The 25,031-nt window shown below is 41.5% G+C and overlaps 1 protein-coding gene across 7 annotated transcripts in view; it reads right to left on the reverse strand.

The window, feature by feature from the left end:
* Positions 1 to 25,031, reverse strand: part of SLC4A10 (solute carrier family 4 member 10) — a 164,681-nt gene that overhangs the window by 104,040 nt on the left and 35,610 nt on the right. For all 7 annotated transcript variants that reach the window (XR_011849456.1, XM_072121877.1, XM_072121876.1 and 4 more), the window contains exon 2: positions 16,978 to 17,059. Coding sequence is in view for 6 of the 7 variants with exons in the window: in XM_072121877.1 (XP_071977978.1) it covers positions 16,978 to 17,059 (82 nt within the window). In the remaining variant the exon portion in view is untranslated. The remainder of the gene's footprint in view (positions 1 to 16,977; positions 17,060 to 25,031) is intronic.

The following is a 25,031-nucleotide window of genomic DNA, read 5'->3' on the forward strand; positions in this document are numbered from 1 at the left end:
AAAGTGATAATTTTTGCGATTCCATTATCTCTAGTGTGTTGTAATGGCTTTAGAATAAGACTGTGTCACATTATTAGATATGTGGTAAGTCATTTGTAGCTAATACCAAGGCAAGGTCATCTACACAGAGTATAATTATAGCTGTATTCTCTCTCAAACCTCTCAGACAGCGGATAGTGGACCCTACATGACCCAACAACAGCTTGGCATATCCAAGTACCCTTGTTGGCTTTCACCGTTTAAACTCTGTATGGCAATATGAAATAGCCTATAATAGGATCACGAGACCCCTATATCTTCTATTACAATATTAGGGACGGTAATATAGAGGCAAGAGTGCAGGACAGGTAACTTCGAAGGAAACTGGTAACTTTTGTCTAACATCTAAAAAAGGTGCAACTCCACATCGGCAGGGCGGTGCTGTACAGTCCCAATACCCGCTCCAATATAGTATGAAGAATTAAGCCCAAGCACTCCTTTAATGCAAACAAAAAGTAATTCCACTTTTTTTGCAATATGTGCGTAACGTTTCGACCTAGTGGTCTTTGTCAAATGCAGGGAGCAGTGCATAACAGGGATACATAGAAGAGTAGAGAAAGTTGCTGTGGGCAATGTACTGCTGTACAAACAAAGCGCACTAACAATCCGGCATCTCCAAGTTGTGTAGGGGTACATCGGGATTGGCTAAAAACAGGTGCATTAGGCATTAAGACCAAGGGGAGTGTGGCTGCAGCCAGGAAGATGGAGAAGTTACATCGGACTGGGGGCCATGTGTGTTGGAGCAGATCTGAGGGCCTTGCAGCAAAATCGCCAGCAATTCTCCTCCGAAATTTGTTAATCAAACCAAGTCAACATGCTCCTGTGACCTCCATGGTCATTTAATAGCCTCAATCAATAGCCTCAGCAGTCACCCTGTTCACAATGCTCATCAAGGAAAATAAGCAGCAGGATCATTGACCAAATCCAGTCTATTCTTCTATTTTATCAAAAAATGACAACATTCAAAGTTATGATGTACATATTCAATGAAAAAGACAATTATAAGCAATGGTGAACAGGTGGGAAGAGATGGGGGGACCCGATGTTCTCCTTTGGGTTCGGCTGCGTGCTCTGGACGTATTGCAAGATAGGCAGCTGAACATCCAATGCGGCAAATTGACACCCCCATGACACATAGTCATGGCTATGATTGGCCAGGGGTTTTCCAATCATAGCATTGGCTAGTTGTTTGGGATCATCAATTTGTCACATTGGCTGTTCGGTCACCAATCTGGCAATTTGTCCATGTCGTGTGGCCAAACATGAACGTTGGGTCTGCTGATGTCTACAGGTGGGTGCATGAGTCCATAAAGTAGTTTAAAAATTTGTAAGGAGTCAAAAGAAACATCATGGCCGGTGTCTGACTGCAGTGCATTATACTTGCCGGCCTCAATAATTTGAAGGTTCTACCCTACCTTTACAGAGACCACTTTTAATTTCTTTGTAAACTCATGAACATCACAAAGAAATTATATTGTTAGTAAGAGACAAAATGGTTTTCATAAATTCAACAAGGTTTTCTCTAAATAGGACTTGACATGTGCATCAAACAAGGTTTCAGACAAGGAAACCTTCTGCTAGACCTGAGGATCCCTAATGTGGCTTGTCTCAATAATAGACTCTGGGGTAATAAAAAGTTTTTTATGGTATCAATCGAAATTAAAAAAAAATGCTTGAAGGCTCTGTACTTGATCCCATCTAATTAACTGCTAGCAGAATATTAGCTATTCTCTGATTTGGAGTATAAGAAGTCAAAAAGTATGGCGGTAGAATATAGGCACAAACCCAACAAGTTCAACCTATAGTCCTGCAGTGTTGATCCAGAGGAAGGCAAAAAAAACATGAGGTTGATGACAACCTCCTGACATTAGGGGGAAAAAATTCTCTAGACTTCAAATGTGAATTTGAAGATTTAGCACTCAGCATTGGATACTTACTTTGCACTGATTTTCAGACATTTTTGATAAAGCTGCCCCAAAGTGTAGAGGCTACACAAATCAGATTATGGGGCAAGAAGGCAATGGTCAACTAAGACCTCCCTGACAGTTTTCTGACAGAGAAGGCATGTAAATCTCCCCATCTTCCCCAGGTCAGAGGGTTTTCCACCCTACACACTTTGGAAAACCAGCGGAGACTGGCTGAAATGTTCACCAGGTCAGAACTCGACTAAACAGGGCCAACATGTAGGAGACCACGTCCACTTCTATGGATCTGTGAGGCCAGGGGTAATTTTACGACTAGCATTTAAAGGTGTATTCTCGTCTGGGCATTCACATCCAGATTCATTAATCTGCCATATATAAACATTTCTTCGATTAGATGTCATTAAAAAAAATGTACCCGGGTGAAGATAATTTCTCATAAACGTAGTCATATGGTTCCTTAGAAACAAGACTGTGTCCCTGGATACGACCACCTCTGCTGGAGTGATTGCACAAAGAAACAAGAAGTTTTTCTATATGTAATGTCCGGGAGTTACTGCAGGTCCCACAGCCGTCCTGTGGTAATGATTGCTGAAGCCAGGTTGTCAGGCAGGACTCAATAGCACATGTCTGGCCACCACTGCCAGAGTGTGACGTGGTCGTATCCGAGGAAGCCATCTCGTTTCTAAGGGTCAACATGGCTACATTAATGAGAATTAATCTTCACACAGGAACATTTTTTTAAATAACATCCAATTGAAGAAATGTTTACATATGGCAAATGAATTACATTAAATGTAAATGCCCAGATGGGAATACCCCTTTAAAGCCTTAATTAATTCCCCCCAATATATGAAATAGAAGCATAGTTAAAAAAAAAAATTAAATATACATAAACAGTATCTTTTAGCTAATGAATTAAAATAATGGAAATTTTGGAGCTTAATATCAATTAAAAACTGATTTGTTTAATGAAGCCTGAACATCCCACAAGTTTATTAGGCTTCCAAGAATCCGTGCACATTGATAATAACAGGTGCTCCTAAAAAAACAATGATAATTGGAGATGGTTGTACTTGTAAGGGCACAATTTTTGCTAATACCATCTGCTTTCATTTCATAAGTCATTAGAAGATTTCTCTCCACAGACTGTATTAACTGTAGAGTGCATGCTCATGGTTTATATGTATACACCTAAAGATCAAGAATTCTTAATAGTTGTTCCTTCTTCCCATAAGATATCGATTGATATAGGAAATTAGAACTTGCCTAATTAGTTGTGACTCCAAAAGGTCGACTGATAATGGATTGCCTAATGTAGGCCATAATGGTTGTCACCTAAACTTCTCCAAATTTCTTTAGAAAGAGCCAGAAAGTAAAGTTACAGAAGAAGACAACACACTGAGACGACCATCCCAAGTTGTGTTAATAAGTGGTCGTCCTATTGGAGATAGTCGATAAGTCAGGTCCGAATAAAGTGATTATTTTCTCAAAAATAATTTTTAGAAATTTTCCACAGTACATAAACTTATTTTGACAAAACAGGACACAATGAAGATAAGACCATACTTTGTTCTTAGAGCAACTTCTTCCACCCTTGTATTCTACTGGATTGATTTAGCTTCAGTGGCTCAATTAATGCTACTCACTTTTACTGATGTGCTCATTTTAAAGGGGCTTGGAAAACCCTCGTAAGAGGTGACCAAAATAAATGTGTGCTTACCGTGCTACAGCTCCCGGTTCCAGCATAGAGGTGGCCTATTCTTCTTCCCCACTCAAGGTGGGGTCGAAAGTGCCTTTAACTCACATGTGGCATTGAGGAAGTAATGTCCTGTACCCCATTGAAGCCACAAATTGCACCACCTGCAGTCTGGAACACAAGGGGACGATCCTGATGCTGGAAAAGGGAGCATAGTACAGTAGGGGTACACTTTTTATGGTCACTTTCCACCTTTTCTGAAAAATTTTATTTGACGTTAAAAGACTTAAGTGTTCAGAATGAGAAGTTTTTTTCTTTGGGATTTCTGCATTGTCAAAGGCGTTATTTCCTGATCCACTTTTGTGTCCATCTTCTTGTTTTCTCCATCTTTTTAGTGTGAAATATTATGACCATAAGTATCTTCTATAAAGAGCTCCATCCCTAAAAATATCAAATCAAATCTTCGAACTCTACAACTGTCCATTTCCAATGGAAATAAGGTCCAGTCTATAACGTCCATGTGATATATTAACTTTCTTAGTGTTATGGGATTTTATTTTGCAGTCCCATTACTGCTTTTCCTGACCATCTCGGTTTCTCCTGATGTGACATGTGATCTATATTTTGTCTGAAGAATTTCTATAACCATTGGTCTCTCAGAAATAACCCTTTATTCACAGCTTCTCGGTGGCATTTCAGATGTGCTCTTGGCATGGTATCTTCCGACTGAGGTCATCAATCAGATACTGAATCTGACTACAGGAAAACACTTTATTTTTTTTAGTTTTTAAACTACTGATCCAGCAGATTAACCAGTTATTGATCAAGTCAATGTTTCACCTTTAATTTTTTTTAAGAAAATGAAAACATACTATTAAAAAGAATGAAGAATTATTTTAATCGATATTTTTGCACTACTTTCCGTTTTTTTATGAGCAGCGGGACTTGATGGACCTGTATTATTTTTCAATCTTAACGAGGTTAACAACAAGACTCACAGGAGGAATATGGTTTTGAAATCCCTTTGTCCTGGTGCAACAATGGGTACAGGCCTTGTCATGATTAAGGTGCATGACCTCGGAAGTAGAAAAGAGGGAAATAGCATTTACCAAGTTTGTCTAAATCCTATGATTTGCTGGTTCCAATGAGGCAACGGGCCGTTTCACCCTAACAAACGCTTTCTTAAGACCTCACCAGGCCTCACTACAATTAGCTCCAGTAGAGGATTGTCTCACAAGAAAACTGACATGAAAGATGTTAAAATCGGAGGAGGCTGAAAAAAAAAGATGTAACTTTTCTATGCCCTCATCCAACGTTATTCGGAAAGTGGCGAGGTCTGTGAAAAATCTCCATTTGCACAAAACTAAGGCTACATTTTACACTGCCGCATGGGGACATATATATACGGCCGCATATACGTCCCCATGGACAGCAATAGCGGCCCGGCAGCGGTACGGTACCAAACACACCGCGCACCGTGGCGCACACCGCAAAAAGATATAGCATGCTGTGTCTTTCTGTGAGTGTGCGGCCGTGCGCCGCTGTTTTCTATGGAGGGAGGAGGGGTCACCTCCTCCTCACCTCCAGCACACAGCAGGCGGGCATACCAAGTGTGAATGAACCCTTATTGTGGAAATGAGGGGGAAAAAGGCGCAGACAAGCGCACAAAAAATTGCATTATACATATCCCCCACTGACTTAATAGCCATGTGTTATGAACATGCTCTGTGACCTATACAAAGGTCAGTGTAAAGAAGTAAAGAATTATGTCTATGACTTGGTGTAAACTAAGGTCCACGTTAATCGGGGCTTGTGCGCCTAAAATCTGTCTTACAAGCCCTAAATTACGCAGGCCCGTGCCTGCACACTGCCTATAATGTAAAACTATCCTGCCACTGCGACCCTGCAGATTTATCAGGACGCCTCCTGACTGACTGGAAACTGCAGAGGCAGCACTTAGCGCAAGCTTATGATCATGTACCGCTTAGAGATCTTAATAGTCCATTCACATATATCATTCGCCATCTTTTCTGTGGGGCACTGTATATTCTCTGCCTGGTAATAACCATGTATTTGGAATGGCCCTCTGTGTGCTATGGATAGTAAATATGTCAGTGTATAATTAACTCGATGTGGTGCTGTGGACTATAAGGTTGTTGCTGTTTTCAAGTACCTTACTTGGCCAATATCACCAATTTTTACTACTAATTTAAAAATATGACAGTTTAAGGCTATTGGAATGCCATCTTGAGCAAGCTTCTTTTTGGATCTGCTAACAGCATATAGGGACTCATTGCAGTAGTAGAAGGTGATAGGCTGTGACATCATCTATTGCAAGTAGTGATGTAATGATGGGTCAGTGTTATCTATATAGAGGTCATTGTACAGGGAGGAGGAAATAAGCTGTGACATCATCTATTGTCAGTAGTGATGTAATGATGGGTCAGTCTTATCTATATAGAGGTCATTGTACAGGGAGGGGAGGACATAAGCTGTGACATCATCTATTGCAAGTAGTGATGTAATGATGGGTCAGTGTTATCTATATAGAGGTCATTGTACAGGGAGGAGGAAATAAGCTGTGACATCATCTATTGTCAGTAGTGATGTAATGATGGGTCAGTCTTATCTATATAGAGGTCATTGTACAGGGAGGGGAGGACATAAGCTGTGACATCATCTATTGCAAGTAGTGATGTAATGATGGGTCAGTGTTATCTATATAGAGGTCATTGTACAGGGAGGAGGAAATAAGCTGTGACATCATCTATTGTCAGTAGTGATGTAATGATGGTCAGTGTTATCTATATAGAGGTCATTGTACAGGGAGGGGGAGGAGATAAGCTGTGACATCATCTATTGTCAGTAGTGATGTAATGATGGGTCAGTGTTATCTATATAGAGGTCATTGTACAGGGAGGAGGAGGAGATAAGCTGTGACATCATCTATTGTCAGTAGTGATGTAATGATAGGTCAGTGTTGTCTATATAGAGGTCATTGTACAGGGAGGGAGGAGATAAGCTGTGGTCAGGAGGAGATCATCTGTTGTCAGTAGTGATGTAATGATGGGTCAGTGTTATCTATATAGAGGTCATTGTACAGGGAGGAGGAGGTGATAAGCAGTGACATCATCTGTTGTCAGTAGTGATGTAATGATGGGTCAGTGTTATCTATATAGAGGTCATTGTACAGGGAGGGGGAGGAGATAAGTTCTGACATAATCTATTGTCAGTAGTGATGTAATGATGGGTCAGTGTTATCTATATAGAGCTCATTGTACAGGGAGGAGGAGATAAGCTGTGACATCATCTATTGTCAGTAGTGATGTGATGATGGGTCAGTGTTATCTATATAGAGGTCATTGTACAGGGAGGAGGAGGAGATAAGCTGTGACATCATCTATTGTCAGTAGTGATGTAATGATAGGTCAGTGTTGTCTATATAGAGGTCATTGTACAGGGAGGGAGGAGATAAGCTGTGGTCAGGAGGAGATCATCTGTTGTCAGTAGTGATGTAATGATGGGTCAGTGTTATCTATATAGGGGTCATTGTACTTGGAGGGGGAGGAGATAAGCTATGACATCATCTACTGTCAGTAGTGATGTAATGATTGGTCAGGGTTATCTATATAGAGGTCATTGTACAGGGAGGGGGAGGGGATAAGCTGTGACATCATCTGTTGTCAGTAGTGATGTAATGATGGGTCAGTGTTATCTATATAGAGGTCAATGTACAGGGAGGAGGAGGAGATAAGCTGTGACATCATCCATTGTCAGTAGTGATGTAATAAGGGGTCAGTGTTATCTATATAGAGGTCATTGTACAGGGAGGGGGAGGAGATAAGCTGTGACATCATCTATTGTCAGTAGTGATGTAATGATGGTTCAGTGTTATCTATATAGAGGTCATTGTACAGGGAGAGGGAGGAGATAAGCTGTGACATCATCTATTGTCAGTAGTGATGTAATGATGGGTCAGTGTTATCTATATAGAGGTCATTGTACAGGGAGGGGTAGGAGATAAGCTGTGACATCATCTATTGTCAGTAGTGATGTAATGATGGGTCAGTGTTATCTATATAGAGGTCATTGTACAGGGAGGAGGAGGAGATAAGCTGTGACATCATCCATTGTCAGTAGTGATGTAATAAGGGGTCAGTGTTATCTATATAGAGGTCATTGTACAGGGAGGGGGAGGAGATAAGCTGTGACATCATCTATTGTCAGTAGTGATGTAATGATGGGTCAGTGTTATCTATATAGAGGTCATTGTACAGGGAGAGGGAGGAGATAAGCTGTGACATCATCTATTGTCAGTAGTGATGTAATGATGGGTCAGTGTAATCTATATAGAGGTCATTGTACAGGGAGGGGGAGGAGATAAGCTGTGACATCATCTATTGTCAGTAGTGATGTAATGATGGGTCAGTGTTATCTATATAGAGGTCATTGTACAGGGAGGAGGAGGTGATAAGCAGTGACATCATCTGTTGTCAGTAGTGATGTAATGATGGGTCAGTGTTATCTATATAGAGGTCATTGTACAGGGAGGGGGAGGTGATAAGCTGTGACATCATCTATTGTCAGTAGTGATGTAATGATGGGTCAGTGGTACCTATATAGAGGTCATTGTACAGGGAGGAGGAGGAGATAAGATGTGACATCATCTATTGTCAGTAGTGATGTAATGATGGGTCAGTGTTATCTATATAGAGGTCATTGTACAGGGAGGAGGAGGTGATAAGCTGTGACATCATCTATTGTCAGTAGTGATGTAATGATGGGTCAGTGGTACCTATATAGAGGTCATTGTACAGGGAGGAGGAGGAGATAAGATGTGACATCATCTATTGTCAGTAGTGATGTAATGATGGGTCAGTGTTATCTATATAGAGGTCATTGTACAGGGAGGAGGAGGTGATAAGCAGTGACATCATCTGTTGTCAGTAGTGATGTAATGATGGGTCAGTGTTATCTATATAGAGGTCATTGTACAGGGAGGAGGAGGTGATAAGCAGTGACATCATCTGTTGTCAGTAGTGATGTAATGATGGGTCAGTGTTATCTATATAGAAGTCATTGTACAGGGAAGGGGGAGGAGATAAGCTGTGACATCATCTATTGTCAGTAGTGATGTAATGATGGGTCAGTGTTATCTATATAGAGGTCATTGTACAGGGAGGGGGAGGTGATAAGCTGAGACATCATCTGTTGTCAGTAGTGATGTAATGATGGGTCAGTGTTATTTATATAGAGGTCATTGTACATGGAGGGGGAGGAGATAAGCTATGACATCATCTATTGTCAGTAGTGATGTAATGATTGGTCAGTGTTATCTATATAGAGGGCATTGTACAGGGAGGGGGAGGGGATAAGCTGTGACATCATCTGTTGTCAGTAGTGATGTAATGATGGGTCAGTGTTATCTATATAGGGGTCATTGTACAGGGAGGAGGAGGTGATAAGCTGTGACATCATCTGTTGTCAGTAGTGATGTAATGATGGGTCAGTGTTATCTATATAGAGGTCATTGTACACGGAGGGGGAGGAGATAAGCTATGACATCATCTATTGTCAGTAGTGATGTAATGATTGGTCAGTGTAATCTATATAGAGGTCATTGTACATGGAGGGGGAGGAGATAAGCTATGACATCATCTGTTGTCAGTAGTGATGTAATGATGGGGCAGTGTTATCTATATAGAGGTCATTGTACATGGAGGGGGAGGAGATAAGCTATGACATCATCTGTTGTCAGTAGTGATGTAATGATGGGGCAGTGTTATCTATATAGAGGTCATTGTACAGGGAGGAGGAGGTGATAAGCAGTGACATCATCTGTTGTCAGTAGTGATGTAATGATGGGTCAGTGTTATCTATATAGAAGTCATTGTACAGGGAGGGGGGAGGAGATAAGCTGTGACATCTTCTATTGTCAGTAGTGATGTAATGATGGGTCAGTGTTATCTATATAGAGGTCATTGTACAGGGAAGGGGAGGTGATAAGCTGAGACATCATCTGTTGTCAGTAGTGATGTAATGATGGGTCAGTGTTATCTATATAGAGGTCATTGTACAGGGAGGAGGAGATAAGCTGTGACATCATCTATTGTCAGTAGTGATGTAATGATGGGTCAGTGTTATCTATATAGGGGTCATTGTACATGGAGGGGGAGGAGATAAGCTATGACATCATCTATTGTCAGTAGTGATGTAATGATTGGCCAGTGTTATCTATATAGAGGTCATTGTACAGGGAGGGGGAGGGGATAAGCTGTGACATCATCTGTTGTCAGTAGTGATGTAATGATGGGTCAGTGTTATCTATATAGGGGTCATTGTACAGGGAGGAGGAGGTGATAAGCTGTGACATCATCTGTTGTCAGTAGTGATGTAATGATGGGTCAGTGTTATCTATATAGAGGTCATTGTACATGGAGGGGGAGGAGATAAGCTATGACATCATCTATTGTCAGTAGTGATGTAATGATTGGTCAGTGTTATCTATATAGAGGTCATTGTACATGGAGGGGGAGGAGATAAGCTATGACATCATCTATTGTCAGTAGTGATGTAATGATTGGTCAGTGTTATCTATATAGAGGTCATTGTACATGGAGGGGGAGGAGATAAGCTATGACATCATCTATTGTCAGTAGTGATGTAATGATGGGTCAGTGTTATCTATATAGAGGTCATTGTACATGGAGGAGGAGGTGATAAGCTGTGACATCATCTATTGTTAGTAGTGATGTAATGATGGGTCAGTGTTATCTATATAGGGGTCATTGAGGGCCTTGTACAGACTCTTTTTATACTTAGTGGTTAGACAGAAAGATAAAGGATATAGTACTTTTTACGAAAATGTATAGAGATGTGTTGCTTTGAAATTAAAAAGATATGTTTAACATACAAACTCTTTTTATAGAATATAATTTTCTTGCGACACAACCCTCGTACACTGATAGACTGATATAAGTTATCCAGGTCATGCCCCATGATATCATTATGAGGTTTTATACATGGAGAAGTCATATCTTCCAGTAGCTTCTGTATTGACTTGATGTGATGCCTTGTAACATTTGGCTTGTAAGACTATTAAAAATATTGTATTTTTTGTAAATCTTTGTAATTGCATCTACTCTAAATGATCATGAACTGTATGGAAATACACAGTCGATTTAATATTGTATTTATCAGAAGGGTCTCCATGGCTCTTGGGAAATGGCATTGGCTTTTGTCACACTTACCGGCAGTGTTAGCTATTTGTTTCATTTTTTTTCCAAAGTTTATTACATTTTTGCTGGAATTCAAAATTAGGTTTTATACAGATTATTGGAAACTGTAACAGAAAATGAAGCAAGCACAAGGGAGCACCAGGGGTGATCCGTAGGAGAGCAGGATTGAGGTTGCCAATAAATGCAGCCTTTTCAGCTCAGACAGACTATGGGGGAGATTTATCATCACCTTGTCTGGTTTCTTGTAATGCTTTACATCCCTTTTTGGGCTCAGTTAGGACTTTTTGGTCTTAGTTGAGACTTTTTGGTGTTAGTTGAGATCAAAAAGTCCCAAACAGTAGTATGAGAAATCATACAACGTGATTACAGATCTCCCCCATTGGGGAAGACTTTTTTTTTACTGTTTACATCCTTTATTGAGATTTTTTAATACATTTTGAAGACTTTTAAATAAGGCTTGTTTTTACCATCAGTTTTGCTGAAGACTGTGTTTTTGTGTTGCGGCTGCACTGTGTCCGACAAGACATAAAAATTGTGCACCAAAAGGGGCACATTAGTGCTTAGTCGTACTCCGCGTCACAATTCTGTCCAACGTGCGCCACAATTCTGCAAAATGAACAGAGTGCACCAAAAAAAAAGGTGCACACTTCCCAAGCAGTGAAGGGGGCGCTAAATTCATAAAGAACGTGCATCACAATTCATGAATCTAGCGCACCCTGCACACTGTTTTTGATAAATGTGGCAAAAAAAAGATCAAGCATGGTGTACTTTCCACCAAAATTGTGTTGCACTTTATTCCTCATGATAATGTCATGACTTGAATGAACACAGATGGAAAGCATTACCTTGGTATATGTGCTTGAGGTCTAAGGCAATGGCCAAGTATACGTGCACGAGGACCCTTCAATGGCTGAGTAATATGTGCGTGAGGTGTAAGGCAATGGACGAGTATACGTGTATGTGCACTCTCCAAAGGCCATGCATGTGTACCGTTTAATGGCCAAGAATATGTGGTGAGGTCTAAGTGTATGGCTGAGTAGAGTATATGTGTGCCAGTTTTTGGGGCAATAGTCAAGTATATGTGCTTGAGGTCTAAGGCAATGGCAGAGTATATGTGCATGAGGTCCAAGGTGATGGCGAGTATATGTGCTTATGATCTAAGGCAATGGCCGGGTATATGTGTGCAAGGACTAAGTGAATAGCCGAGTAAATGTGCGCAAGGAGCAAAGGCAATGGCTGAGTAAATGTGCACAAGTACTAAGGCAATGGGTGTGTATATCCAAGAAAGGACCAAGGCAATGGCCGAGTATATGTGCACAAGTACTAAGGCAATAAGTGTGTATATCCAAGCAAGGACGAAGGCAATGGCTGCGTATATGTGTGCCAGCTCCAAGGTAATGGCCGAGTATATGTGTGCAAAGTCTAATGCAAAGGCCAAGTAAATTGTGTAGATTATGGAGTGAAAATCTAAATTTTGTCTGAAGGTTAATACACTCTGCGTGTATATATAGTACACTATTGACACAGGGTCATCTAAAGCCACAGCCAATGAGGTCAGGGGTAAAGTCAGCCGTGTTCCTATTCTGCAGTTGGCATAATGGATGAATATTTTCCTATTTCCTACAATTATCCCTTTAGATTTTACATCCACTTTATCCAACCTCTTAGATGATACATTATGATGTGTATTAGCGCTTGCATTACATTATAGTTACATCTGTGGAATTTAAAATAGAGCATCGTAGTAGAAATATAAGCTGAGCAGATTTTGCATTAATAGGGAATCTAGGACGTGCTGACAGATGGTCATGGTTATCTAGCTCCACTATGTATTTACTACCTATGGTGCAGGGAAGCATTATGGGTCTCAATGGACAGGTTACAGTTAAATATGTAATGTAATTATAAAAGATTTTCTTATTACAGTCTAATTAAGTTATAGGTTAAGGAAATCTGTCAGGAGATTTATGCTGCCTGAACCCGGGGCAGAATGAAATCCCAATAGTCTTACACAAAGATATGTTTTACTCTTAATACTGCTGTTCTGCACAGTTCACATACTGGTATATGTCGGGCACAGGGCTCCCTAGGGGCTTCTCCCCCACAGCTCAGCTAGATTGACAAATAGGAAGAGACCTGTCAAAAAAACCAAGCTGGGTGGGGACAATCTAGCAGGGATCCACCCATGAGTTTCCTTCCTTGTGTCTATCTCATTTAACTACTCCCAGTTTCCCTAAAATTGAAACATCCCTCGTGGTATGTATGGTAATCAGCTGACAGTTAGTGAGCCACAATTTTTAGGATAAAAAAAATCCACAAGTTTAGGTATGTAAACCTCCACCATAATGAAAATCAAACCATCAAAGGATATCAACTAGTGATAAAAAGCAAAAGAAAAAACTGCAAATACTCACCTACTCTCCTCTTCATCTTTATCCTGATGCTGCCCTTCGCTAATCTTGAAACAACGGGATTACCTAAAAAAGAAACTTATAAAAAGCAGCCCGGAGTGCAAGGACGAGATGTCCCACACTCCAGGCTGCTAATTAGTCACGCAGGAGGCGTGAATAATTAGCAGAGCACAGGACATCGCATCCCAATGTTTCAGGCTGCTTTTTATAAGCCTCTTTTTAGGTTATCCCAGGGTGTCAAGACCACTGTGGGGATTAAGAAGAAGACGAGAGTAAGTGTGTATTTTCAGTGTTTTTTTTACTTTTTCTGAACTCTTGATTTCCTTTGAATGTAGATTTAAAGGTGATCAGATGATTGGTGCATTCAATATTGATAAAACAACAGCTTTTGCAGGTTGTATGCTTGTAGCACCGCTACACTATACTTGGAGCTGGAGGGGGCTACTTACCTCCAGCATAATTAAATACAGACTGGGGGAGATTTATCAGACATGTCTGAAAGCAGAATTGTTCTACTTGCTCATGGCAACCAATCAGCTTTCATTTTGCCACAGCTGTTTATAAAATGAATGCTGAGCTCTGATTGGTTACCATGGGCAACTAGAACAGTTTTGCTCTCAGACACTTCTGATAAATCTCCCCCCATGCTCAGAGCTGGAATTTTAATTGTCACGTTGGAGACAATCTTATCACTTTGTCTGGTTTCTTGTTCTATTTTTTGAGACTTTTTGTCTCTCGGTTGAGACAAAAAAGACTGAATTGTCACAAAAAAGCCCCAAAAAGTAATGAAAGAAACCAAAGTGATTATAAATCCCCCACCAAATATCTCAGTGCATGAGACTACTAACACATCTACTTGTTTACTGATTTGCACCAAGCTGATCTGGAGAGCTAGCTTCTGACTAAAAGTCGATAAAAGCTGCTTCTGAAATGTGGCCAAAAAGAGGATACACAATGGATGGAGCCGCTGGTACCAATGCACTGACTTGACTACCGGTGGATGCTCTCACCCCCACTAATCAACTGCTAATAACCTGTCCTAAAGTGCCCAAAAATAGAGACATCTCAGAGACCCCAAAAACTCAATGGGGGAAATTTAACATTAAGCCGCCTCATTATAAGGCTAAATTCACACTGCCGTGAGCCCGCCGCACCGTATTACGGCGGGCTCACGGCAGCGCGGGGAGAGGAGGAGGAGGTGAGCGCAGCTCACCCCCGCCCCTCTCCATAGAAACTAATGGCGCACGGCGCCGTAATACGGGGAAAGATAGGACAGGTCCTATCTTTCCCCGGGCTACGGAGCGGTACGGTGCCGCACGTGTGCTGCACCGTACCGCTCCCGTACAGGGCCGTGAGCCCATAGGAGTGTATGGGGGACGTATATCGGCCGCATATACGTCGGCCGTATATACGTCCCCCATACTGTAGTGTGAATGTAGCCTAACAGTCCTATGTCCGTCCGCTACTCAGCAGGTTCATTGTTGTTTGCCCTGATAAACCTGCTGGCAGTCGCATAAAAAGTAAAAAAAAAAACTTAAAAGTTACAGCACATAGACCAGAGTGGAGGCTGGAGTCAATTTACACCAATGCAATATATGAATTCAGTCCTATTGTGAAAACTTGTCTATGCGAATTTAATGAATGTCTATGTCAAAGTGATGTTGCATTGTCCTATGTTCATTTGCATGACAAAGCCACACAAAAAACACAATGATACATCACCCCCAATGTCTTACCACAGACACCACTTATGGTTTTTGACTTCAAGTTAGTCCTCTCTCCACATTCAGAACACATGCATGCTCAGTCAAGCCAAGTATGCAAGTGTAATAGCTGTGGTCGGAAAAAATGTGTCTCGGTGACTTACTACCAATGGCTTTAGCTGAGATAAAAGTACAAAAGTAACAAGTTTTAATCATACAGAAATAAGAGCGATTTGCATCCCCAGCCATAAGCATATGACATTTCTCTGTAATTGCATCTGTCGCTCTGGAGAGAGGCCATTTCTATAGGGTTTGACAAGCGCATTGTTTCTGCGTCTATACAGCGAGGATGTGTCAGAGATAATGTACCACACATGCAATTTACTCTAATGGCACCGAACATTCATGCAAAAAGATTCTAAAGAGAATGATTGAAAAATGTTCCGGAAAAAAGAATAAAATACCAACATGGGGAAAAATCTTATATAGCAGGAGGAGGTAGACTGCTAGAGGGAGTATTTTATCATAGCACAGACTAGGGGGTCATTACATATGATGCTCACTAGGGCTTATTTACTAGGGGATGTGGACTGTTCGGTGGCTTTGGGATTTGAGCAGCTTTGCAAGGTATTTAACAGGGGTTTGCACTGGGATTGTGTCACACGCGATCGAACTGTGGCGCAGCTGCGCCGGCTTTCATGCGACAGAAATCGGGTGGCGGGCCGTTGGGAGATCCGACTGATTCGGCCTGAGCACAGAATTTAGATTGCACTTACATGCACTGGGAAGAAGAAGGTGAACTCTGTCGGACCTGAGCGGGGAAGTGACACATGCAGGATATCGGGAGCATGATCTTAGTGAATCACAGCACAGTGGGACTGGGTAAGTAAATGTGCCCCACTGTATCATAAGAGAGCGGAAATTTTGGCACCATCGCCTTATGCTATGTAATGAATGAAGATTATGTAAGGATGAGTTCCTGAAAGTTTGGTCCTGAATGCTCACCCCCACCAGTAACACCAGCGATCAGTGCTATCACCATTCAAGGGTGTTACCTTATAAGTACCACAGTCAAAGACGATCTCGGGCAACAACCGTAGGTTTGCTTTGCCACCAGTATTTAAAGAGTTAACAGCCATGATCAGGGCTGGTGTTGGGGGTTGAGATGAACACTTAACCCGAACTTCTGGCTGAAGTCCAAGTGCAGGGTCTTGAACCTACGATGCTTGTCACAGACCCCAACATTGCATTTTGGTACCCGTCATCACTATTTCTAAGGCTTTTCTAGTCTAAAAACATTGGGGGTCATTTACTAAGGGCCCGGTTCGCGTTTTCCCGACGTGTTACCCGAATATTTCCGATTTGCGCCGATTTTCCCTGTATTGCCCCGGGATTTTCAGCGCAGCAGTGCCACCTGGTTGGCGGCGGAGGAACTACCTTGATGAATCCCGGCCGGACCCGAATCCAGCGCAGAGAACGCGCCGCTGGATCGCGAACGGACCGGGTAAGTAAATCTGCCCCATAATCCTAGACTAAGTAATGAATATCAGACTGCTCCATTCTCGGTGTAGTGGTTAGACCAGGTTACTGCAGATCATGTGAATGGGAGCTAAACCGCAGTTACTCCCTTCAGCCACTATTTCACGAGCAGCGCTGTCTGCTTCTTGTCCCATTCTCTGTGTATTTGCTCATCTGGGAGACCATCAATCATTCTGAGAATCCATCCATAAAATCAATATTTTTAGACAGGAAACCCCCTGAAATGAGGCCACTAGGTCACCGTTATCCCATAAATTTCCGTCCACAAGCCATTTATATTAGTATATTAGAAATATGTATCACCCTGCTTTCCGTAGCGGCTAGAATCAGATTTCACGCCATCGATTTGGATTATCACGGGAATAGCAGAATCACACAAAGCCAAAAATAACTCTAGACCCAATGAGGAATCATTCCTCCCCTTACCTTCCAAATCTTCTTTCTCAAACTGTGTTTTGAGAAGTGACCGTGTCCCTCCTCTGTCCACTACTGCTTCTTCATCATTTCTCTGTAAATAAAGAAAAGAAATACATAAGTTAATACATAAATGCTATGAAGGAGATTTATCAGAAGTGTCTGAGAGCAGAACTGTTGTAGTTGCTCATGGCAACCAATCAGAGCTCAGCTTTCATTTTCCCACAGCTATTTATAAAATTAACGCTGAGCTCTGATTGGTTTCACACTATTCAAGGCCAGGTGGGTCCAACATATGCCTCTGTATCAGAGTTTTTGTGATGGTCTAATGTATAGGATAGTAAAGAGCTGTGGTATAGTTTTTGCCCTTAATCAGGTGGATGGAGCCCTATTGATATAAGAATGGCCTATTCCAGTAGCATTCCTCAACGTTAGAGATTATTAGAAGTTTTGTTAAATTATTCTAAAATATGGACAGTTACATCAATGTGGTCCTCCCAGAGCGTATTCTCAATGGAGGCTGGGGATGGATGCAATACTATTGCATCTGTCCCCCTATTCTCCAATGGCCTCCACTGAGCGTATACATTATTCAGCAGTGGAAAGCAGAATGGAAGGACATGGCTTTTATGTGTTTCCAGCATATTCCGCTGTTTCTTGCCATCTCTTGAACATATCCATAAAACGAGATGTGAATGTAGCCTTAGCTGGTCTCCTTTTTGAAAGAATGATCCGAAGCAAAGCAGAAAAGCTTTGGCTTCAGGCCTAAAAAATAGACAGATTAATTCTGCATCTACAAAGCAACAGATATGTTGCATGTTTCATGGATGTTTCAATCGTACTCACTGTATACATGTACATCCAATTTTTCTATAAATAGATATAGAAAACTTTGTAATGTATCTTATCAGAGTAAAGAGCTTCTTTCCCCAGTTTTCAGGCTCCTTTCATACCCCCTCCTTCCAGATTAGATGGGTTTAATGCTAAACTCTATTGTTAAACAGAAGCTTGAAGGGGTATTCCCATCTCGGCATTCACGTTTAATTAAATTCATTTTCCATATATAAACATTTCTTCAATTGGATGTTATTAAAAAAAATGTTCCTGTGTGAAGATAATTTCTCATAAATGTAGCAATGTTGTTCCTTAGAAACGAGATGGCTTTCCTGGATACGACCACCTCACATTTTGGCAGCGGTGGCCAGACATGCGCTATTGAGCTCTGCCTGATCAACTGGATACAGTGATCATTACCACAGGACGGCTGTGGGACCTGCAGTAACTCCTGGACATTTCATATACAAAAACTTTTTGTTTCCTTGTGCAATCACTCCAGCAGAGGTGATCGTATCCAAGGACACAGTCTTGTTTCTAAGGGACCATATGACTACATTTATGAGAAATTATCTTCACACAGGAACATTTTTTTAATAACATCTAATTGAAGAAATGTTTATATCTGGCAGATTAATTAAACTGAATGTGAGTGCCCAAATGAGAATAACCCCTTTAAGGAGAAGTCAGATTACACTGAGGTCTATGGACAGGGGTGGATTAAGACTGCCAAGGGCCCTGGGCTGTATGAAAATGATAGCTCCTACATATGATACTAGAATCAGGCTTTTTGGGGAATGGAGGATGTGTCCCTACTGCCTGTTTTCAATTTGTGGTTTCAGGACCTTTTGAGGACCTTCAAAGGTCCCGAAATGGGAAATGGGTCTTGAGTACATGTGTATTTAGAGCTGGAACAGATGTTTAAGGATTTCATGGATGAAGTCCCTTATGAGTATAAAATTTGATGTGTGGTTGTGTTTAGTCATGGGACCCCTTGAAGTCTTGGGCCCCGGGCTACCGCCCAAACTGCCTATATTATAATCCACCACTGTCTATGGAGAGGGGAGGTACGAGGAATGACCAGGAGTTTGGGTCTGGGTTTGGATGCGTCCCACATGTTTTGAAGCTCAGGTATACACACCCTTAGCCCCCAAATGTTGTATTCTGTAAGGTAAGACTTCTGCTTGACAGAACTGGAATCATGCCTAACTTTCCATTATACACACTTTTTTTTTTAATTTTAAGAAAAATGGGAAACTTTTTTACAGCAGCCATTTCAATTTTTTCTATAGATCAAAGTTAAATGAAATTGACTCCCGTGACTTTGCTGTTGATGTGGCAGCACTGTTTTTCTGACCTTGCTGCTGTCTTTTTATTAATATATCCTATAGCAGTAACGCGCAATGTACAGGGACATGCTCACATAACCCTATACAATACTTACGGATTGTGGGATTTTCTATAGTTAGGGTTAAATAGGTTCTTCCAGTCCTGGAGATGTGGGTTAGGAAGGCCAAGCCATTGATATATAATTGGCATAGATGTCATGATTGCTTATGACTACATCAGTGATATGGATTTCTACAGCCTATAGGATAACTTTAGGTTATGTCACGGTGCCAAGGTCACATGGAATCAATGTAAAGCCTATGGGGGAAGCCGCACAATATACACAAGACTGTATATAGCAAGATACACAATAACACAATATGATAAGAATCTGGTAATACATGATGACAACTTCTAATATGTAACACAAATATATATATATATATATATATATATATATATATATATATATATATATATATATATATCTCTTTTGTCTGGACATGACAGTGTTAAAAGATGAGCAAGTCATGGAAAATTCTACACATTAAAGTTGAAGCCCTTCAGGGGGATCACTAATTCAATTAGTCGCTTAACTCTTTATCATCTGGGTCATTCATCTTCTAAAGCTAATAAATTTTGTTTAACCTTATCAGAGCTAAGCACTTTTTATATAAAAGTTAGGGAAATTAATTTTGACTCCTTAAGCCCAAAATTGATTCCCTATGTTGTTTAGCTCAATGAAAAAAAATGAAGGGAAGCATGAGAGTGGATATAATGAAAGTAATTTTATTTAAAGGAATTTATTTATTTAACAAAGTGAAACATATACGGTAAGTAGAATTGTAGATTTTATATGACATGTTCTGTACATCATTGTGGGGACAGTCATTTTGCCTCTGTTGCTGTTAAAGAGGATTCTGTATATGCAGAATTGGGATCTGTACTATTAGAAAACACCCAATCAATGGGCTACACACATGCGAAAATGGGCTACATCAAATAAGAACAAAACAACATGTGTAAAGTAGCAAATAAGTGAAAAGTAACTTTATTGAAGCTTGGACACAAGACAAACATGAACAGGACAAAAAGTATCATAAAATCATTTAAAAAGGAATGCACCCTAGTGCACCCATACACACAAAATCCACTGGAGCCCGACACCTGATAATGTCGGGTTTAACCAGACCTGGGCCTCACAAAACAACCATCCCACTAAGGAGTGAATGTATAAACCAAGCATGCGTCTGTGGGAAAAAAAGAAGTTGGCAAAATAACTGTCAGACAGTCCAGCCCGAGGATGTGTGGGAATGAGAGCACGAAAGTGCTGGTGAGTCCTCTGCGCTGGAGTGGCTGAAAGTGAATGGCGTACCCACTAGACGCCCGTCTAGCCTGCAATATTTACCAGGGATGTGAGGTGGAGATGTGGACCCAGGACAAGTCGCCCCACGCGTTCCGCCGCGTATCGCGGCTTCCTCAGGGGTGCCCTTTTCTGAACCTTGCAGTTTTTCCCATGGAAAAAGAATAAACCCCAGGAGCGTGGCTGCAAGGAGACGCTAACAGAAAAAACCACTAAACGCTGTTCAGAGTTGTGCCTGTCAGCACAACTCGACAAGGTTAGTAGCCTTACCATTATCTATTTTGAAACCAACCTGAGGATACTACACCATAGGAGCGCCCCTTCTTCCTTACTATTGTTTCAGAATAAAAAAAGACACAGGATTTGGATTGATTTGAGTGGTCAGCATGTAGTACCACACTTCACCTACAGTGTCCGCTAGACCAGAGTGGCGGAGCAACAGAGAAGCAGATCAAAAGCAACCCTATAGGCCGCACCCCATTGGTCAAGCTACATTTTAAAAGTATCTCAAAACCCTTCATAATGTGGCACAAGACTTTGTAGGCACAAATTATGGCCGATTGGGGGAAGATGATGAATCTGCCTTCAATGTTTTAGGTATTTTAAAAAAACAATGGGGCACCTTTACTAAGAACATAGAAAACTGCACTAAAAGTGTTCTGGCCGTATATAATGCTGGGTGGACAGAGTTCACTAACTTTTTTGTGGTGCACCTTTAACATAGGGCGCGCAACAGACTTTGCATGTTAAATCCGGCGCACGGTCCGACTAACCACCGGAATGTCCCCTAATTTGTGTTGCATGGAGGCCAGCACTGCTGTGCCACAAAAGGGTCGCGTGCGTCACAATAGTGGCGCAGACATTTCTTAAATACTTGTGCAATACCTGTAAGCAGGGCGCCGAGGACTTCCTGCTCTTCAAACCGGCACCTGGACCCCGCTGACAGCCCTTTATATAGGTAAGTTGAGGTGGCCAGCGGCCAATCAGCTGACTGCCGACAATATTTTGCCCAGATACACATCTGACATTGATCCAGCTGTTATCCAATAACAGCTGATCTAGCCTTTGGCAAATCAGAACAAAAGTCTCATGAAAATTGCTCGAAAGAGTTACCTCATAAAACAGGCGGGAAAATCAAAATAAATCACCTCACATAACTTAATTAACCCTTCCCTCACCACTGCAGCATTTACAAGCAATAAAAACCATATGATACTAAATAGGGGCTGTGTTACCATGAATTCCCTTCAATATTAGTCTCAGGGGCCCCGGCAGGAATGCCCCTCTGTGGCACACTCTGCCGGCAACCGTGCCACTCCACGTCCACATGTTGTTGCAGCAAATTGCGATAATTTCAGTGCTTCTACGCCAAGAAACTATCATAGAACCACTGATAAGTTTCCCCCTAAAAGTCAGAATTTTGTGCTACAGACTTTGATGTTTAGAGACATATACATCGGATAACACGGCTTCAAAGCTGCGCTTTGTTCTGTTTTATAGCTGTGTTTCCGTGCAGACATAAAATCCCGTTTTAGTATGACGCCTGAGGGTGTCCTGGACCGCACTTTTCTGGGTTCTATTTAAGGATATCTAAATTGTCACTTAGATTTCCCTCTGAATTGGGTCTTTTGAGGACATGGATTTCGGCCAGTGCTATCAACCCCCTGTTATTCTGAAAATGCTTGAAATATCCCTTTATCATGATTATTGCGCACAAACATGAGCGATATATATTATGAGGCCGTCCTCAGTATGCAGCGATATAACACAATGGGGCACATTTACTAAGGGTCAACGGACCGCATTTTTCTGATTTGCGCCGCATTTAGAAGGTTTTTTTGCGCACACGATCGGATTTTGGCGCAATCGCGCCGACTTTCATGCGACGCAAATTGGGGGGCGTGGTCATCAGACAACCCGATGGATTCGGACTACGCGCGGGATTTAAGATTCAAATTGTGTCACAAGACATGCACTTACATACACCGGGAAGAAGAAGGTGAACCCCGGCGGACCTCAGCGGGGAAGCGACACATGCAGGATATTGGGCGCACGAACTACGTGAATCACGCCGGACTTCATCTTCATCGGACCGTCCGGATCGGGGATCAGGACAGGACCGGATAAGTAAATTTGCCCCATTTTTTATGTGTGCAGTTGGTTTTTGTTTTCAGTCTGCGAGTGACAGTGACAGATACACATTGAAGATTTTCTCGTCACCCATTGCTGCTGCCAATGGACGCCGATTCATGCCATCTATCACTGCAGTTATTGTGTCAGGGGTCATCAATAAGTAAAGAGAACATTTTGGATAAGAAGATGCATTTGTGTAGTTCAGGTTTTACTGTAGATGACACTAGAGGATAATATGGAAGTGCTAACTATTCCTTGGCTCCCTGTGCACAGCCTGATGAAGGGGTCGGCCATTGCCGAATGGATATAGGCGCTATATTATATCAGCCTGTAATATAGACTGATGGATGGGAAATATCACCATTGTGGTCATTCCACCCCCATTCAGCTGCAGATGGTTACGCAGAGCCATGTGCTGCAGCTGCTGCTGATAATACTGCATCTTCTATGCAGCACAAAAGACGCAATCAGCCGAATCTAATTCTTTGAAGTGATGTAAAATATTGGCACGGTTTACTAGGAAGATTGCTTGCATTGTTGCTTTAAGGGCTTAACCTTAAGATTCATTGTTATCCCCATACATCAGCATGTCACAGGATAGATATTAAAGCTGTCGGAGCTAATGGGATTACTCTGCAGGTATGGTTATTAGAGACACATTGCCTATCATGGAAAGCATGGTCAATACAAGTGATAACCCACCCACACACAGTGATTGACTGTGGAGAGTCCTGATTCCACACTCTGTGTGGGTGGAGTAATCAGGACTCTTTCTGTCAATCACTGTGTGTGGGTGGAGTAATCAGGACTCACACTATATCTTCCATGGGTGCTGCCAGGAATTTGTCTGCTTTTGACAGATTATTCATGTACCAAACCATAAAAATACTCTTTTACTATCAAATATTGTACTCAGTTCTTAAAGGCTTCGATTTCCTGTAGAGGTAGTGGGTGTTTTACAACTCCCAAATCCTCTAACATATCATTAGATTCCTCTTTGATGTCATAAACTATAGGGGTTTTAGTCTCTGTATGGATGAACACCTTCAGATTGGGCCTGACTCACAGTATATTCAGTGTGTAAGTGTGCAACAAGGGGGAAAACCCATCTAGATCTATGATTCATTAGTCTGGCTATAGAGATGAGCAGACCGGACTTTAGGTTCATTGTCTGCCGTTTGGCAGCTCTGCCTAACCTGGACATGCTGCCAGATGGAGTGCAGAGCAGCCCCTAGCAACTAGGCATGGCTGTGATTGGCTAGGTTTCCACCTGACCGATCACAGCCATAAAGCTGCCCGATTGGCTGCTGATCAAGCAACCTCACCAGGTTAGGCAGAGCTGCTGAATGGAGGATAGCTAACCTATAGTTTGGGTCCGCTCATTTGTATCCGGAAATGTTATCCCCCAAAATACAGAAGTAACCTTTTTTCAGCAGAATCCCTCCTACTTCCTATTAGGAACCACTTAAAATCTAACTTCTAATATTTTAATTAAACTCTTATTTCCAAGCACTGCCTCATATTTACTAATTTCGGATTTTCTGCCGTCTGCTTATCCAGCTTACAATCTCTATTTAATAGGAACACTCTGATATAAGCGATTAGTTTAGAACCAGACACGGTATACCTTTCCCCCGGCCACAAAACCCAGCTTAACCCGCTGGAATGTATTCACTGTATCGCAATGTATTAGTTTCCATGAGTACATTCTGTTACTTGGCCTGGAGGTGAAATTCCTGTCACTGTATTTTCTACTTTCCTTTTTACAAGTTTTATTAAATGTCAGCAAGTTACATGCATCATGTAGTAGCAACGGGCCGCAAAAGGAATACTGTGTGACGTAATACGTTCTGTTCTATCTGAGAGCAGCGTACGATAGAGAGAGAAGCTGAGATTCGTCATATAAGGGTTGATATGATTTGGCTCAGGATTTCCGAAAAGTACAGAGAACAAGTGGGCAGTTTGCTAACTTGCAAAGGGGGATATAATTAAAAAAGGGGGAGGGGTGCAGACAGATACTGCACGTAGTGCCCCAGAGGTTGGAGCATTGCTCTGGTTGCACCCTGGTGCTCATTAACATAAAATATTAGGAGGATCCACATAAATAATATAGGGTGCATACCTATGTTACTTATGTGGATCCTCCTAATATTATTGCCACAAATGTACCCAGCAACCATATGTAAGTAGCTCCATAAGTTCTCATGGGGTCATAGACTCCCCTTAAAAATCTCTCACAAATTGCCCCAGTTTTTCTTTTGATTAAGTCCACTCATTCCAATTACTCCACATTTACCATGTCCAGCCACACGTGGTAGACAAATTTATAAAGCGCAACTTTTCAAACAGTTGAAAATTTAGACCCGATAACACAATGGACCCCTAGTAATGAAGAAGAAGAAGAAAG

This window comes from Engystomops pustulosus, chromosome 8 (assembly GCF_040894005.1).
Source record: "Engystomops pustulosus chromosome 8, aEngPut4.maternal, whole genome shotgun sequence".
Classification (NCBI taxonomy): domain Eukaryota; kingdom Metazoa; phylum Chordata; class Amphibia; order Anura; family Leptodactylidae; genus Engystomops; species Engystomops pustulosus.